General features: G+C 40.5%; 1 protein-coding gene across 4 annotated transcripts in view; it reads left to right on the top strand.

The window, feature by feature from the left end:
• Positions 1-16,090, top strand: part of abca2 (ATP-binding cassette, sub-family A (ABC1), member 2) — a 125,891-nt gene that overhangs the window by 83,604 nt on the left and 26,197 nt on the right. For all 4 annotated transcript variants that reach the window (XM_055024905.1, XM_055024906.1, XM_055024907.1 and 1 more), the window contains 12 exons: positions 1-197; positions 538-711; positions 1,438-1,634; positions 4,950-5,070; positions 5,147-5,437; positions 5,643-5,864; positions 5,977-6,079; positions 8,394-8,695; positions 12,210-12,423; positions 13,000-13,105; positions 13,176-13,287; positions 13,408-13,468. In XM_055024905.1, coding sequence (XP_054880880.1) covers positions 1-197; positions 538-711; positions 1,438-1,634; positions 4,950-5,070; positions 5,147-5,437; positions 5,643-5,864; positions 5,977-6,079; positions 8,394-8,695; positions 12,210-12,423; positions 13,000-13,105; positions 13,176-13,287; positions 13,408-13,468 — 2,100 coding nt within the window. The remainder of the gene's footprint in view (positions 198-537; positions 712-1,437; positions 1,635-4,949; positions 5,071-5,146; positions 5,438-5,642; positions 5,865-5,976; positions 6,080-8,393; positions 8,696-12,209; positions 12,424-12,999; positions 13,106-13,175; positions 13,288-13,407; positions 13,469-16,090) is intronic.

The following is a 16,090-nucleotide window of genomic DNA, read 5'->3' as shown; positions in this document are numbered from 1 at the left end:
AATGATTGTGGACCTAGAGCTGTCTAATAAGCGACACAGCTTGGTCCAGACCCTGTCAGGTGGAATGAAGAGGAAGCTGTCAGTGGCCATCGCCTTCGTAGGCGGCTCCAGAGCCGTCATACTGGACGAGCCCACTGCGGGGGTGGATCCTTATGCCCGCAGGGCAATCTGGGACCTGATTCTGAAGTACAAACAGGGTGAGTGGAACTTAAAGCAGTCTTAATTCCATCCAACCTGATATTGTTGATAAGTGTTGTAACATTTGCAGTGTGTGTAACTGCTGACTTAAACACAAAGGGATCAGCCTCATTAAGTGCTGTCTGACTTCTTGTTCTTCATGTGTAGTTAAGTCCTCCTTGCTCAGAGTTTTATGGGGTCATATTGTAATTTAGATTCTGTTTGCCATTGACAACATTGACTAATGCTAATGTTTCCTGTAATGCTCCACATGTGTTTTCAAAGCTTCGTTGCCAATGTTCCTCCTGTCCTTTAATGTGTTGCTGTCAGTAATTATTTGTGTTTGTACGTCTACTGCAGGCCGGACCATCCTGCTGTCCACCCATCATATGGATGAAGCCGATCTTTTGGGAGATCGCATTGCCATCATCTCGCATGGAAAGCTGAAGTGCTGTGGAACACCACTTTTCCTAAAAAGCACATATGGAGATGGATACAAACTGACGCTGGTGAAAAAGCAAAGTGAAGGCAGAGGTGTGTATCTACAGCCTTAAACCGATGTCTATTTCTCAGATTCTCCTGCTTTGGTTAGGTAAAATCATTGCCTTGTTTTATGAGCATGTTTAAAGCTGCAGTAGGTGACTGTCTCTGTGAAGTGTCAAGCCCCTCCTCCTTGCTCTCTGCTTTGATACAGCAGAGGCAGCAGTGAATGCTAAGGCTAGTTAGCATGGCCACCAATGATGGCTGATAAACGGCTCTCCTGTATTGTTAGGTTGTCCCTGCCGTTAGCACAGCTGCAGCAGTACAAAATGAGCATGGGTGTAGAGTGAGTAGCACTTACAGAAGCTTGATTGACACTGCAAAGCCCTTCCTCATGTCTCTAGTTGTTTTTGACCTGGAGTGATGTATTTCTGAATATGGTAGTAACACCCCAGAGAGATGCGAGGAGGCAGAGGAGCTTTCACACATTATCAGTCCCATATTTTTATAAGTTACATATTGCAACATAATATTGTTGTTGATGTTGCTTTCAAATAAACTCCAACTTTCCTTCTCCCCCTCCTCCCTCCCCCCATGACCAAGCTGCAAGCCATGCTTAAACCTTGCTGTCCTGATCCTGATTGAGTCCATATTATTCCTGCCACGTTTGATTTGTTGAACCTAGATGCTTGATTCATTCAGTTACTGTTAGACTACATATCAGTTGAAGTCCTTGTGGTGTGCCTTTACCAGTCTTTGTGTCTTGGTTTGACCCTCCAGGCCAGGGCAGCCAGCCCAAGTCTCCCTCCTCTTCATCTCCATCCTCTTCGCTGTCACCCTGCTCAGAAACTCGGGTCACCGAGTTTATTCAGCAGTTTGTGGCTACCTGCCAGCTGGTGTCCGACTCCAACACTGAGCTTTCCTATGTCCTGCCCTCTGAATCAGTCAAGAAGGGCTGCTTTGAGAGGCTGTTCCAGGTACAAACCAGCTTCACTTGGAGTCAACAGGGTCTGTGAAAATCTGCAGATTTCTTCCAGACTGCATGACAATCAACTTTTAGTTAGCTGAGTTTAGTACCAAAATGTTTGAACTGTCCTTCTGCCACAATGCTTTTTTTTGGTTTAGATATTATTTGAGAAGAATGCAGATAAATTCCAGCCACAACTCAGCACTATATTCTCTAGATTGAGCAAAATTTATTTGTAGAATTTGAACAGATGATGTGAAGTTGTATGAGCAGCATAATGTCTGATGAATTTGAAGAAGCAGAGTATATTTTCCATTCAGCAGAAACTTTTTTTTTAACATGTTCTGACCATGTATGTATTTGTGTGCCATGTATTTGATGCATTGTGGGGACAAAAGCCTGGTCCGAACAAGGAGAAAGGCTGTTTTTGGATTAGGAGTTAGGTTTAGGACGAGAGTGTGAATTGAGTTTTGGTTAGGGTTAGGCTGTAGAAATACATGAAAGGTTTTAGAAAGTCCCCACAAAGATAGCATGACAAATGTGTGTGTATGTATGTGTGTTTTATTAGAAGTGAAAGATGAATGTAATTTTATTTATTTAGCACATTTTCAGCAACAAGGCAGTTCAAAGTACTTTGCATGAATTAGAAGGAAATGCAAACATATGATCAAAACCAAAAGAAAGACACAAGGGGAACAAAAAAGCTTTTTCTGGCTTGCTAAATACTCCAAAATTTATAAACTCATAGGAGTTTCTCTAGGTCTTGCCCTATTATAAAGCTAAATGGTGGTCTAAAGTAAAAAGTAATTAAGCTTGGAAATGCCCTTCTGGTGATAATAACAATAATAAGAAGAATAAAAAGACAGATAGGGTGTTAAAATGACACAACAGGAAGCATAACGAAAACCCCAGCACATGTAGCAACATTATGGCGGCCAGCGAAAGGTGGTGAAAATCTGTACCCATGATATACAGTTAGGGCCAGAAATATTTGGACAGTAACACAATATTTGTGAGTTGGGCTCTGCATGCCACCGCATTGGATTTGAAATGAAACCTCTACAACAGAATTAAGTGCAGATTGTAACGTTTAATTTAAAGGGTTGAACAAAAATATGTGATAGAAAATGTAGGAATTGTACACATTTGTTTACAAACACTCCACATTTTAGGAGCTCAAAAGTAATTGGACATATAAACATAACCCAAACAAAAAAGTTTTTTCTCAATATTTTGTTGCGAATCCTTTGGAGGCAATCACTGCCTTAAGTCTGGAACCCATGGACATCACCAAACGCTGGGTTTCCTCCTTCTTAATGCTTTGCCAGGCCTTTACAGCCGCAGCCTTCAGGTCTTGCTTGTTAGTGGGTCTTTCCGTCTGAAGTCTGGATTTGAGCAAGTGAAATGCATGCTCAATTGGGTTAAGATCTGGTGATTGACTTGGCCATTGCAGAATATTCCACCTTTTTGCTCTCATGAACTCCTGGGTAGCTTTGGCTGTATGCTTGGGGTCATTATCCATCTGTACTGTGAAGCGCCGTCCGATCAACTTTGCAGCATTTGGCTGAATCTGGGCTGACAGTATATCCCGGTACACTTCAGAATTCATCCGGCTACTCTTGTCTGCTGTTATGTCATCAATAAACACAAGTGACCCAGTGCCATTGAAAGCCATGCATGCCCATGACATCACGTTGCCTCCACCATGTTTTACAGAGGATGTGGTGTGCCTTGGATCATGTGCCGTTCCCTTTCTTCTCCAAACGTTTTTCTTCCCATCATTCTGGTACAGGTTGATCTTTGTCTCATCTGTCCATAGAATACTTTTCCAGAACTGGGCTGGCTTCTTGAGGTGTTTTTGGGCAAATTTAACTCTGGCCTGTCTATTTTTGGAATTGATGAATGGTTTGCATCTACATGTGAACCCTTTGTATTGCTTTCATGGAGTCTTCTCTTTACTGTTGACTTAGAGACAGATACACCTATTCCCCTGAGAGTGTTCTGGACCTCATTTGATATTGTGAACGGGTTCTTCTTCACCAAAGAAAGTATGCGGTGATAATCCACCACCGTTGTCTTCCGTGGACGCCCAGGCCTTTTTGAGTTCCCAAGCTCACCAGTCAATTCCTTTTTCCTCAGAATGTACCAGACTGTTGATTTTGCTACTCCAAGCATGTCTGCTATCTCTCTGATGGATTTTTTCCTTTTTTTCAGCCTCAGGATGTTCTGCTTCACCTCAATTGAGAGCTCCTTTGACCGCATTGTCTGGTCACAGCAACAGCTTCCAAATGCAAAACCACACACCTGGAAACAACCCCAGACCTTTTAACTACTTACTTGATTACAGGTTAACGAGGGAAAGGCCTTTTGATTTACTTGCAGCCTTTGGAGTCCATTGTCCAATTACTTTTGGTCCTTGAAAAAGAGGAGGCTCTGCATTACAGAGCTATGATTCCTAAACCCTTTCTCCGATTTGGATGTGGAAACTCTCATATTGCAGCTGGGAGTGTGCACTTTCAGCCCATATTATATATAAATTGTATTTCTGAACATATTTTTGTCAACAGCTAAAATAACAAAACCTGTGTCACTGTCCAAATATTTCTGGCCCTAATTGTATGTGTGTGCAGTAAATCCATGAACCCCTTACAGCTGGCTTCTCCCAGGCTTAAGTCTCTGATTTTGTGGTCTTACCTAAGAGCAAGTCATTGGGAGCACTTGGCTCCACAGTTGCACAGATGTCTTGAGGAAGGGAACAAGGTAGGAAGGAAATTTCATTGATCAACTTAAAATATCAATTAATAGAAATAGCTTTGGGTCTGTCTCAAAGACATTGGACATGGAGTTTGTCAGGTTTGTGATTGATTTGGCGTGTAACAAAAGTGAAGCCACTTATGTAAATAAACATGTTTGTGTCCAGTCTATCTGCGTTTTGTTTTTTTCTAAGATTTTTTTAGAAAAAAACATACATAGATTTTGGTAGGGATTTAATTTGGAAGAAATATTTTTTTAAAAATCACAAAAACAATTACAAAAAGAAAGGAAAAAGAGCAAAAACAGAAGAGTGGTAGGGCATAAAGTTAAAAGGTATAGAAATACAGACAGACCATCAATCACAATAAAGTCCAATAGTCTTTTTAATTTAGAACCATACTGTGTGTGTGTGTGTGTGTGTGTGTGTGCGTGTGCGTGTGCATGCGTGTGCGTGTGTGTGTGTGTGTGTGTGTGGGTGCGTGTGTGTGTGTGTGTGTGTGTGTGTGTGTGTGTGTGTGTGTGTGTGTGTGTGTGTGTGTGTGTGTGTGTGTGTGTGTGTGTGTGTTTGCAGGCTTTGGAGCAGAGCCTGGCTGGCCTGGCGCTGACCAGCTTTGGAGTGATGGACACTACGCTGGAGGAAGTGTTCCTCAAAGTCTCTGAGGAGGACCAGTCTCTGGACAACAGTGATGCTGGTCAGACTGCACTCCTTCAGTCTCCAACTTCTTCTCCTGCAGGCTGAGTAACCTGGAGTTTCCCATCTGTCTGCAGACATGAAGAGCTCACCTGGGGGCAGCTCACTGGGGAAGCTGTCAGTGGGATCAGGGGCTCAGGATGGACCAGAGCCTGAGACCGGACCTTCGCTGCAAAACGAGAAGTCCGAGGTTGAGCTGAGTAATCTGGTGCAGTGCTCCAGGCTCAGCCAGAGCCAGGTGTCACTGAAATCCTCCTCATCTGTGGGCTCGGTGCGTGGAGATGAGGGGGGGCTGTACGCAGACTTCTATGGGGATTACTGCCCTCTGTTTGAGAACGGCCAGGAGTTGGACTCTGCCAGCCTGAGAGGTCAGCTCACGTTCTCTCACCATAAAGGGAAGCAGAGATCGAAGAAGAAAATGATCCACTCACTGTCCAGTTATTTTTTTTTTTTTTTTTGCTTTAAAAAGAACAAACTAAAGAGTCAGATTTTCTGAATGAAAATATCTCCTAATTCACACATTTCTAGTTGGATTTTATTGTTTTCACACCATTGCGTCCCTCTTCCCTGCAGGCGATCCAGAAAATCCCACCTCACCAGATCTGGAAGACCTGGAGGGGCAGAGCAGCTCCAAGCTGGAGGGATGGTGGCTGAAACTGAATCAGTTTCATGCCCTCATCATAAAGAGGTTCCACTGTGCCAAGAGAAACACCAAGGGCCTCTTCTCCCAGATCCTCCTGCCTGCTTTCTTTGTCTGTGTTGCTATGACTGTAGCCTTATCCGTGCCGGAGATCGGTGAGCTCTTTCTTCCAGTTAGAATCAATAATCTATGCTCCAGCCTTTATTGCTGGCTGTGCTGTAGGTGGTTAAAACATGTGATGAAAGATGGGTTTGTTGTGTTTCACAGGAGATCTACCACCACTCATCTTGTCTCCTTCTCAATATCATAACTACACCCAGCCCAGAGGCAACTTCATCCCCTATGCCAATGAAGACAGGCCCCAGTACAGGTAACAGCAGCTGTGGTTCTTCCAAGAATGGTGCCTTCCAGCATTCCAACCTTTTAAAATGCAAGCAATTATTCATTTGGTGAATTTTTTTGTTGTGGTGTTCATAGCTATGGGGGAATAGAAAGTGGCAAATTCATGGAATATATAAAACACACAGGACTTGGAGTTCCCACTGCTCCTGGCCAAATGGGAGAAGACTTTAATTGCACATCTGCAAATAAACAATAAGTAAACAGAAATAACACATCTTGTACAAATATATAAAATCTTCCAACTTTTGCTTGTTACATGCTTACATCCATCTCAGACAGTTTTGAATAGCCTTGATAAATAACTTTATCAAGTTGATATTTGTCATCTTTTCAAACAGAAATTATATTGAATGTTGCTTCTCCATACTTGGTTCTGGTTCTGGATGCAGAGCAGAAAAGAACCAGAAGACGTGAGAGTCTGAAAGGTTGAGAAAACAATAGCAGATCTTTAATATATTGTGGTGCTAAACCATTCAGTGATTTATAAACTAGCAGTATTTTATAGTTTATTCTCTGAGCTACGGGGAGTCAGTGTAAAGACGTTAAAAATGGGTGATGCGCTCTATCTTCCTAGTTTTAGTCAGAACGGCAGCCGCAGCGTTCTGGATCAGCTACAGTTGGATTATTGATTGTTTTAGGCAGACCTGTGAAGACGCTGCTGCAATGCGACTAAAGATAAACACATGGATGAGTTTCTCTACATCTAGCTGAGACATTAGTCCTCTAATCCTGGAAATCTTCTTCAGGTGATAGAAGGCCGACTTTGTAACTGTCTTTATGTGGCTCTGAAGGTTCAGGTCAGAGTCGTTCACTACACCCAGATTTTGGGCCTGATCCGTAGTTTCCAGCTGTAGCAAGTGAAGATGTGCATTGAGCAGGGGTGCGCAATATGTCGATCAGGTTTTGAGTCGATCTCGGCAGGAGGTGACAAACTGAAGGCCACCAGGACGCTGAGACACACACTTCCTCTTCTGACAGGCTTATCAAAAATATTCACTGAAATCCCGAACGTTTGTAGCTTTATTGAAGAATAATAATTTTTTAAAAATCAACAAAACGTGTAAAAATTAATAATCAGTAATTATTGTTTCAACAAGGTGTTGCACAAATTAGTGCGATTCTGTTGCATGATCAAAAAAAGGGACTCAAAGACCGACTGACTAGCAGAGCAGGAGTTTAAATTGCCTAATCAACCACTGCTGTGTTCATGAGAGGCTTATTAATAATCGAGAAATACATATCAAACCTGGCAACCTGATATTGTAACAGACTGAATGTTATAATTTTAATGTAATCTCTGCTCGGCTTGCAGGGCGCAGGCGGTTGCCACGGCAACAGGTGTGTTTAAATGATAAAGAGAGAGTAAAAAGGTGCGAGTGGTTTTGAGTTGATCACCTGATGGAGTAGTTTCACTTTTTTTTTTAACTTCGCTGTAATCACAGCCGCTGTAGTTTCTGAATGTTCATTAAACAACAAATTTGGACTAATTACCTCGTTCATTTGCAGTAAACGTCACAACAAACATCAAATAGAACAAATATATTTATTAAGGTTTAATAAACAAATGCTTCTACCACAATAATTATGTGAAATTAAATTAATTATATCCCAAATTCAGAAGATTTGCCTTTACCTTTACAGTGCTCTTTGGTTCCTCTCATCAGTCTGTAGTTTCTCATTTTGACGTCATCAAACAAAATTTCATATCTACTACGACTGACACCTGTTGGCCTCAGGTTTGCAACCAGCTTCTGACTGAGAAACCAGTAACTTCAGAATCTCACTGAGAAAGAAACCAGATTAGTTTTTCTATCACTTTATTATTTCTGATATAACTGATGCATATTTGTGAAGAAAATTAGTCAATAGGGTTTAATTTGCTAATTTTATGTCTTCATATCATAGACATCATAGCTGGCTGGTGAGAGAAAAAGTAGACCTTAGTCTCAAAAGGTTTTGGCTCCCCTGCTCTAGATTGTTCTTCTTTAGGTCAAAAGGTAATAAATTCAGTTTTGTTTCTGTTCAGCTGTAGAAAGTTGTGGTACATCCACACATTTATCTCTTCCAAGCATCTGTTCAGTGATTCGATGGGTTCTGACACTCCTGGTGGCATCGTAATGTGGAGCTGTGTATCATCTGCTTAGCTATGCTAGCTAATCTTATTTCCTGTTATAATCTGAGCTAGTGGGATTATGCAGATATTAAATAAGAGAGGTTCTAGGATTGAGCCAAGTATAAGTGAAGCAGTGTGCTGTATAACCGTCTGGTTCTTGGAATTGCAGGAGCACGTTGTCACCAGATGCCAGGCCGCACAAGATCATCAACACTCTGCGACTTCCGTCAGGTGTGGGGGCAACATGTGTCCTTAAGACCCCCTTCAACAGCACCCTGGACCAGCTGGCCCAGACCCTCAACCCTAGTGCCAACAACTCCAAGACCCTGGCTGCCCAGTACTTTGACTCTATGTGTCTGGACTCCTTCACCCAGGGGGTTCCCCTCTCCAACTTTGTGCCCCCTCCACCTTCCCCGGCTCCCTCTGATGACCCAGACCCTCGTTTTATTGCCCCTACTACTACAATTCACGGTGAGTCTTAGTCCAGAGTGTGTGCATTCCTCTTTTGTATCTAACAATACTGAGATATGCAGCTGCAACATAAAGACCAATGTTTGACCCGAGCAGGGTTGGCCCAAGGCAAAAGCAAACTAAGCAGCCACTTAGGAGCCCCCTCAGTGGAGCTGATTTTTATTTTCTTTTTTAGTAATAATTTCTGTCATTATAATATCAAAAACACACAGTTTCACTATAAACTGATTTGTTTTTACAATAATATATATTTGATAATGAATGTACAAATTATTATTTTATTGATAAAAAGAAACTGAGTTTTAACTCAGTTGATTCTCATGGTTAGCTCTGAATATTTCTGAGATATTTTTGGCTTCTAAATGCCGTGTTTGATATCATTAACGGCATTTAGAAGCAATGTTTGACATTGTCCAGAAAAAAAGTTTTTGTGTCAGGCTACATAGCTGCTACATCGATAAGTTGCTCTATGCTGTACTTAGAGATTTGTTGTTTGCAGCTGAGCAAATTCATTTTGTGGCTAAAAACAATTATTTTTACAACAACTTCTAAGTTATGTGAAAATTCTGTTAAATCATTTGAAGGCTCCGAATCAGTCCAGTACCAATCCATATTCTCAGGGGAGAAAGACTCACTTGATATAAATTATATTTTTAGCAATTGGAGTAATGCTTAAGAGAAATTTATCTAATCAGAGAATGTCATGAATATGTGTGTAGGGCTGCACCAATTGCAGTTTTATGACCAATCCCTGGATACTAATTTTCAAAAAGCCTGACCTGCCAATTTTAATTTTGGCCGATATGAACTTTCTTTCATTTGAAATGTTGCTAAATATAGCAAGAAAGTCACCGAGTTGGCAACAGTGGATGAATATTGTTACTGTAAACATTCATACCTGACCTGGTGTGCCGGTCTGTCAGTCAAACCTCTCACTGCAGAGGAGAAGAGGACAGAGGCTGATTCATAAATCTTTGCTGACGAAGATAGGATCAGGGGTTAAGATGGGCTTCACGTATAAGTATCAGCCAATCACGATCCCCCCAAATTAAGGAAATCAGTACCCAGAAATCAACTGGTTGATAAATTTGTTGGCCAATAAATGTATCCTATATTAGACATATATATCATGTGAACAGCACTACCAAACATGCAATAGGTTTATAGCAGTTGTGTGAATGATCTAATAATTGGGCTGTTGATTGCAGCCAGTCCACATTATTGGCAGAGATGGAGGACCCCAAAACCACATTTCGCTTAGGACCCCATATAGGGTTGGGCCGTCCCTGGACTTAAGTAAAGATTCTTTAGAACTTTAACAGGGGGCATTATGTAAAATAATGTGTTTTTTTCAGCTTTATATGTTAATCCCTCATCAAAAACATACCTGGAGTGTTGCTCAGATTCTTTCATGCATGTTTGAGAATTCTTTGAATCTCCCATGGCAACCACTCAGGGGAGTCTTAACACCTGTTCATAAAAGCTCTGCCTGTTTGCCCAAAGTTTGCTCTTAGAGCTGCAGTCACCAGCCAAGCTTCTTCCCCACTCAGCTCCTTCAGACTAGTGGCAGCAGTCATTAGCAAACACTTGGTAGAAGTGCATGTCTGCTGAGTTCATCATTTAAACTCCTACTCAGTGCAACGCTCCTAAGAACAGTTTTTATCGGCATAATGGAAGAGCAATGTAATTATGAAGTCCTGAAGGAGGAGTGTTGGAAAGGGTAAGATCTTCTTATAGAATTAGAGTCCATTTTCAAGGAGTCAGATACAACTATGATGTGAAGTCAAATTATTTTTAAGTCATGTTTCACATATACAGCATTTTCCTAACTACTGGAGATATTACTGGATTGTGCTATAAAACAACACTATATGCCTGGAAAATACATAATTCTTTAATAATAAGAGTTACTGACATTCATTAGCCGACCTCCGCAGTGAAGCTAGAGCTGAAGTATAAGAAAGGCATGAAACTGAGATAAAGTTGAATTTTGGGATCGTGGCTGCATGATTTCAGGTCCTAAGAACACAATTGTTGAATTTTGCAATGATAGTGGTTATGACTGAACTGCATGTTTCTGACTCTTTCCTTTTTCTCATTTATACAACTTTGGAGTTTTAGCATATCATATTAATGAGGAGGCATTAAGAGTAGTTAAAGGTCATGCAACTGACCATGCACAGTGTGACTGCATTGCAGATTTCATACCAAATATTCCAACAATTTCTTATGACTGAATGACTTTACTATCTGCAATAGCACACTTTTTTGCCTACTTTTCTTTTTCATTTCCAATATCACAACTTCTGCTGCATGAGGTCAAGCGTCACTGTCTCAGGTCCAGTAGGACTCCATCTAACTGACCAAATATGTTATTGGTTTATAGACTGTGGATCCAGGAAGGAAGTGTAATGTTCTGCCCATATTGCATCAAGAAATTGGTTGCAACTTTGATATTGTAAACATTTCATTTTCTAAAATAATTTTGATTAGCTTTTGTGCTGCCAATTTAAACAGCTTTGTGGCAACAGAAGACTAAATGGATGATGCAGTTACCTGAACATTAATTCCACACATTTCTTTTACAGACATTAATAGGCTGACCTTCATAGGTTATGACTTGATATTATGATAGAGGAGAAAAACTGGTAAAGAAGACCCTTATATGTTTGTCTCGGGTCCAGTAGGTTGACTTCATGACAAACACATTAAAGTTCATTGTATTTCATTCTGAGAAAAGAGAAAATCAAATTGGTGGTTAACATCAGTCTAGTAGCTTCTGCCCCTATACATAAAATGAAATAAAATAAATAACCCCAAACAAACTACAAAGCCACAGCAATTAACATAGCTAAAATGAGCAATGTTAACAATGAAAACATTTAAAAACATACAGAAAACACAGCAACTTTACTCATGAAAACTGTGCACCATCAAATGTGCCCAAAATATATTTTAAAATATAATACTTGTAAAGAAAACACAGAACTGATATCTTAGTGAGACAGCAACAGAAAAAAGGATGTCAGTTACCGGTTACTATGGTAACCACCAATTGCCAAAGCAACATAACAGAACTTTAAACACCAATAAAGATCTTAAAGAAACAACTTGTTGAATAAACAAAATAAATTCAAAGAAAAAGTACGCAAATTTTGACAAAACTTCACATATATAATATTGTCAGAATAAAAACATGAGGCCAGTCTCATTTTTGATGAACATCACTCACTGGTAGATGACAAAATGAATATCATGAAGTGTGTCATTACGTGGGAGTATTTTCTTGTTGGTTGATTTCAGAAATAACTCCCTTTGTAGAAGCCTGTGATTGTTCTGTTGTCTTTCTGCATTGGAATATTTTATTCTAAGCAGAACCATTAAAGCAAATTCTAATTCTGTAAAAAAATAAAAGAAAACAAACTAGTATTCCTATAAATATTACTCATAAAGATTACCGGTATGTTGTTATTCCAAAATATGCTGTGTGAATAAATGCTTGTCATTTTGTCAGAGCCTGTTACATCTCCTCCTACCCTCCCTCTCTCCATCCGTGAGCCGGTGCGCTGTACCTGCTCCATGCAGGGTACGGGCTTCTCTTGCCCCAGTGGGGTTGGAGGTCGCCCGACTCTCATGAAGGTGGTGACGGGGGACATTTTGGTGGACATCACAGGGCGGAACGTCTCTGAGTATCTGCTCTTCACTTCGGACAGAGTGCGGCTCCACAGGTGGGCAGGTGATGGCTCAGAGAACGGCTGAGACTTGGTGGGATTTCAGTTGAAACATGAAATTGAATATTTCCTGGATTTTTATGGGTGCTTTCAACTCCAGCAACTTCAGTTGTACAATGAAGGAGAAAATTGGAGGGGATGAGAGCAGCCCCTCTCCTTCATAGTTGCACCCTTTAGTTTCCACGTTTTTCATTGATAAACTTCGTCACATGGATCAGGGAGAGGGCACGAACTCTTTATCACTGCTTTATTGATCAGTTAAAAAATATTAATACACCATAGAAAATCTCCCCAGGTTTTATTGTGCTAATTTTTCTCTTTTTTGTTATGTCTGTTCTCCATGTATTTTAATGTGGCCTCCCCACCTCAACATACAGCGTCGGTCTTTATGATAGGTTTTGCTGTCAGGTTTTATTTCATTACCATATTTCAAACTTCTCCTGAGATAGTTTGCTGAGTCATGTCAGAGATGCATAAAAAATTAAGAAACAGCTTTAAATATCAATTCAAAGCAAGTCATATTAGGCCAGAGCTTACATGTTTTTTCCTGTGTGCTGTCTGGGTTGGGAACAGATACGGTGGCTTAACTGTGGGGAACATCCAGAAATCCATCCCTGCCTCCTTCGGAAAGAACATTCCTCCAATGGTTCGCAAGATAGCCGTACGCAGATCGGCTCAGGTGGGACAGGCACCCTGATGGTCTTTGTTGCACCTCTGCAGTGTTGCTTATAGCGCCTCCCTGTGTCCAGGTCTTGTACAACAACAAAGGCTACCACAGCATGCCAACCTATCTGAATGTACTGAACAACGCCATCCTGCGCGCCAACTTACCTACATCCAAAGGCAACCCTGCTGCTTACGGTATGGAGGCTATCAGGTAGTCAGTCTGCACCATGGTGCAGACTGACCTAACCTTTTCTAACCTTTTCCTGAAGAAGAACATCATTGTTTTTTTGTGTATTTTTTTTATTTTTATTTAAGGAATCACACTGACCAACCATCCGATGAATAGAACCAGTGCCAGCCTTTCTTTGGACTATTTGTAAGTTTACCAATAAGCACTTGTGTATATTATATTATATTAAGCGAATTGTAGAGTTATGCAGGACTTGTGTTTACCGACCCACATGAACATATTCTAAATGCTTTTCAGGGCTGAAAAGAAAAGAGAGAAAAGAGTTTTTTCTCTTTACATTCAAATTTAAGTAAAGTGCATTTATAATTTTATATACCATGCCGACAGTATGGTAGTAGAGTTTGCTTTTCAATCGGTTGGTTGAAGGTTCGATCACCGCTCTAACTGCCTCTGTTGTTATGTCCTTGAGCAAGACACTTCACCCACCTTGCCTGCTGGTGGGGGTCAGAGGGCACGGTGGTGCCGATGCATGGCAGCCTGGGTCCTGTCTGACTGCCCAGGGCAGCTGTGGCTACGATCCAGTAGCTTGCCACCCTCAGTGGGTGAATAACTAGTGTGAAGCACGTTGTAATGCTCTGGGCATGATAAGGTGCTATACAAGTACAAAATCATTTACCAGCCATAATTTGGAGATTTTACAACTTGGAAGATGTTGGAAAACAAGAACTGGGTGTAGATATTTTCCAAATAATGAAACACGTGCATATTAAGTAAAAAAAAAAAAAAAAAAAGCCGATGATAACAGTGAAACTTGAGCCAAGTCTGGATACTTGACCACTGTTCTGTGCAGAATTCAGAATTGTTTTCTGAGTTTCTTACCAGTACTAAGTGGGTTTTTTAAGCATATTTTACTCATGTTCAGTAGGGTTAACTTAGGATCATAATGTTACGCTGTTTATCCTTCAGAACCAGTCATTTGTCTGATAAAATTCTAGATTGTGTCCACTTTTTAATGTTCAGCTGTTGATTCAAGGTGAGTTTGGATGATGTTATGGTACACCTTCCTTACCACATCTTCTTTGTGCAAATGACCAGAACCCTGGCAGCAACCCCACAGTAAGATGCTACCGCCACCACCATTCGTCATTGTTGGTAGTGTTCTCTGGTTTAAAACCTTCACCAAAAAATATCTGACTCTGAAATCCTCCAATGTGCTCACCTCCACTGAGTAAGGCGTTACACATTAACACATTACTGACGTTGGACCACTTCTTTCAGCAACGAGTAATTTAACGCGTTGCTACTTCAAATCCAGTAGTCAGACTACATCTACTTATTGAAACCACTTTGCCTTACTATTTTCTGAGTTGAGAAAATAGTCTAACCACTCCCACAGATAATGAGCATATTAACCAATTGTAATAACAGATTTTTGGCAAAGCCACACCACCTCTGTCAACAGGGAGCTGTAGAGCTTTGATTTTCTGTCGTGGCTTCTTGCCATCCCAAATGAATTCGTAAAATGCTCTCTCTATATCCGCATTAGCTTTTTTGGATAGCCAACGGGGTAGCATTTGGAGGGAATATAAAAGCTGTGGGAAAATGTTAATTTTAATTAAACTTATACGCCCCATAAATGATAAAGACAGGTCATGCCACCTTTCTAAGTCCCTCCTTATTTTCCTAAGTGTTGGAGAGAAGTTAAGCTCCTATAGCTCTGTCAGGTTAGGGGACACATTAATTCCAAGGTAAGTAAAACCATGTTGGGAACATCTCAGGGAACAGCTAGAGGGTAGGAATACCTTGTGGCATTACCTCCAATTTACCAAAATTGATTTTATAACCTGAAAAGGAACCAAACTTATAAATAGTGGACAAGATAGCTGGTATTGAGATATCGAGTTTTGTTATGAATAGCAAAATATTGTCTGCGTATAACGCTGTTTTAAGGACTTTACTGCCAATAATCACGCCATGTACATTTTGCTGTGTTCTAATCACTGCTAGGGGCTCCAGCGCAAGAGCAAATAGAAATGGGGATAGAGGACAATCCTGTCGAGTTCCCCTATACATTGTAAAAGGTGGAGATTTAACACCATTAGTCATGACATAGACTGACAGGGAACTGTAAAGTATCTTAATCCATTTCAGAAAATCACCCGTTATCCGAATCTCTCCAAAATATTAAATAAGTACTTCCAGTAAATAAGCAATCCTATCAAATGCCTTTTCAGCATCTAAAGATAAAGCAAAGGCTCTACAATTTGTTTTGGCTTGAGTACTACATTACACTAAGTAATCTTCTCATATTTGTGAAGGAGAAATTATTTTGTATGAATCCAGTCTGATCTTGGTTTATTAAGAAAGTCAAAAGCTTCTCCAGTCTTGTTGCAAGTAATTTAGAGAACTGCTTACTATCTATCCCAATAAGGCTAATAGGTCTATACGAGCCACAGATATCTGATGGTTTATCTTTTTTAAGAATGAGGCCGCCACTGCTGACTTTTGATTTTCCTAGTTTGAAGGTTTCTATTCGGAAACTGTCTTTGCGGGTATCTGGGGGAAAAAAAAAAAAAGTCTACCCAGGTAAATCTCTTAAGTATATTTTTGGGTGCAGCTAAATGTGTTTCAGCTTTTCTGCCACTGCTCTTCAAGTGATTAAAAAAAAAGACAAAGACACTGCTAAGATTAATAACTAACATTCCTGAAATTAATAATGGGTGACCAAAACTGAAGTTATTCCAGCATAACTTGCATTATACAGAGTAGGATTCACAGAACATGTCATTGAGTGATCTATGTGATGAT

The sequence above is a fragment of the Poeciliopsis prolifica genome, unplaced genomic scaffold, assembly GCF_027474105.1.
Source record: "Poeciliopsis prolifica strain line A6 unplaced genomic scaffold, Auburn_PproV2 SCAFFOLD133, whole genome shotgun sequence".
Lineage (NCBI taxonomy): Eukaryota > Metazoa > Chordata > Actinopteri > Cyprinodontiformes > Poeciliidae > Poeciliopsis > Poeciliopsis prolifica.
The sequence above is the reverse complement of the archived record's forward strand: the minus strand, read 5'-3'. Positions and strand labels throughout refer to the sequence as shown.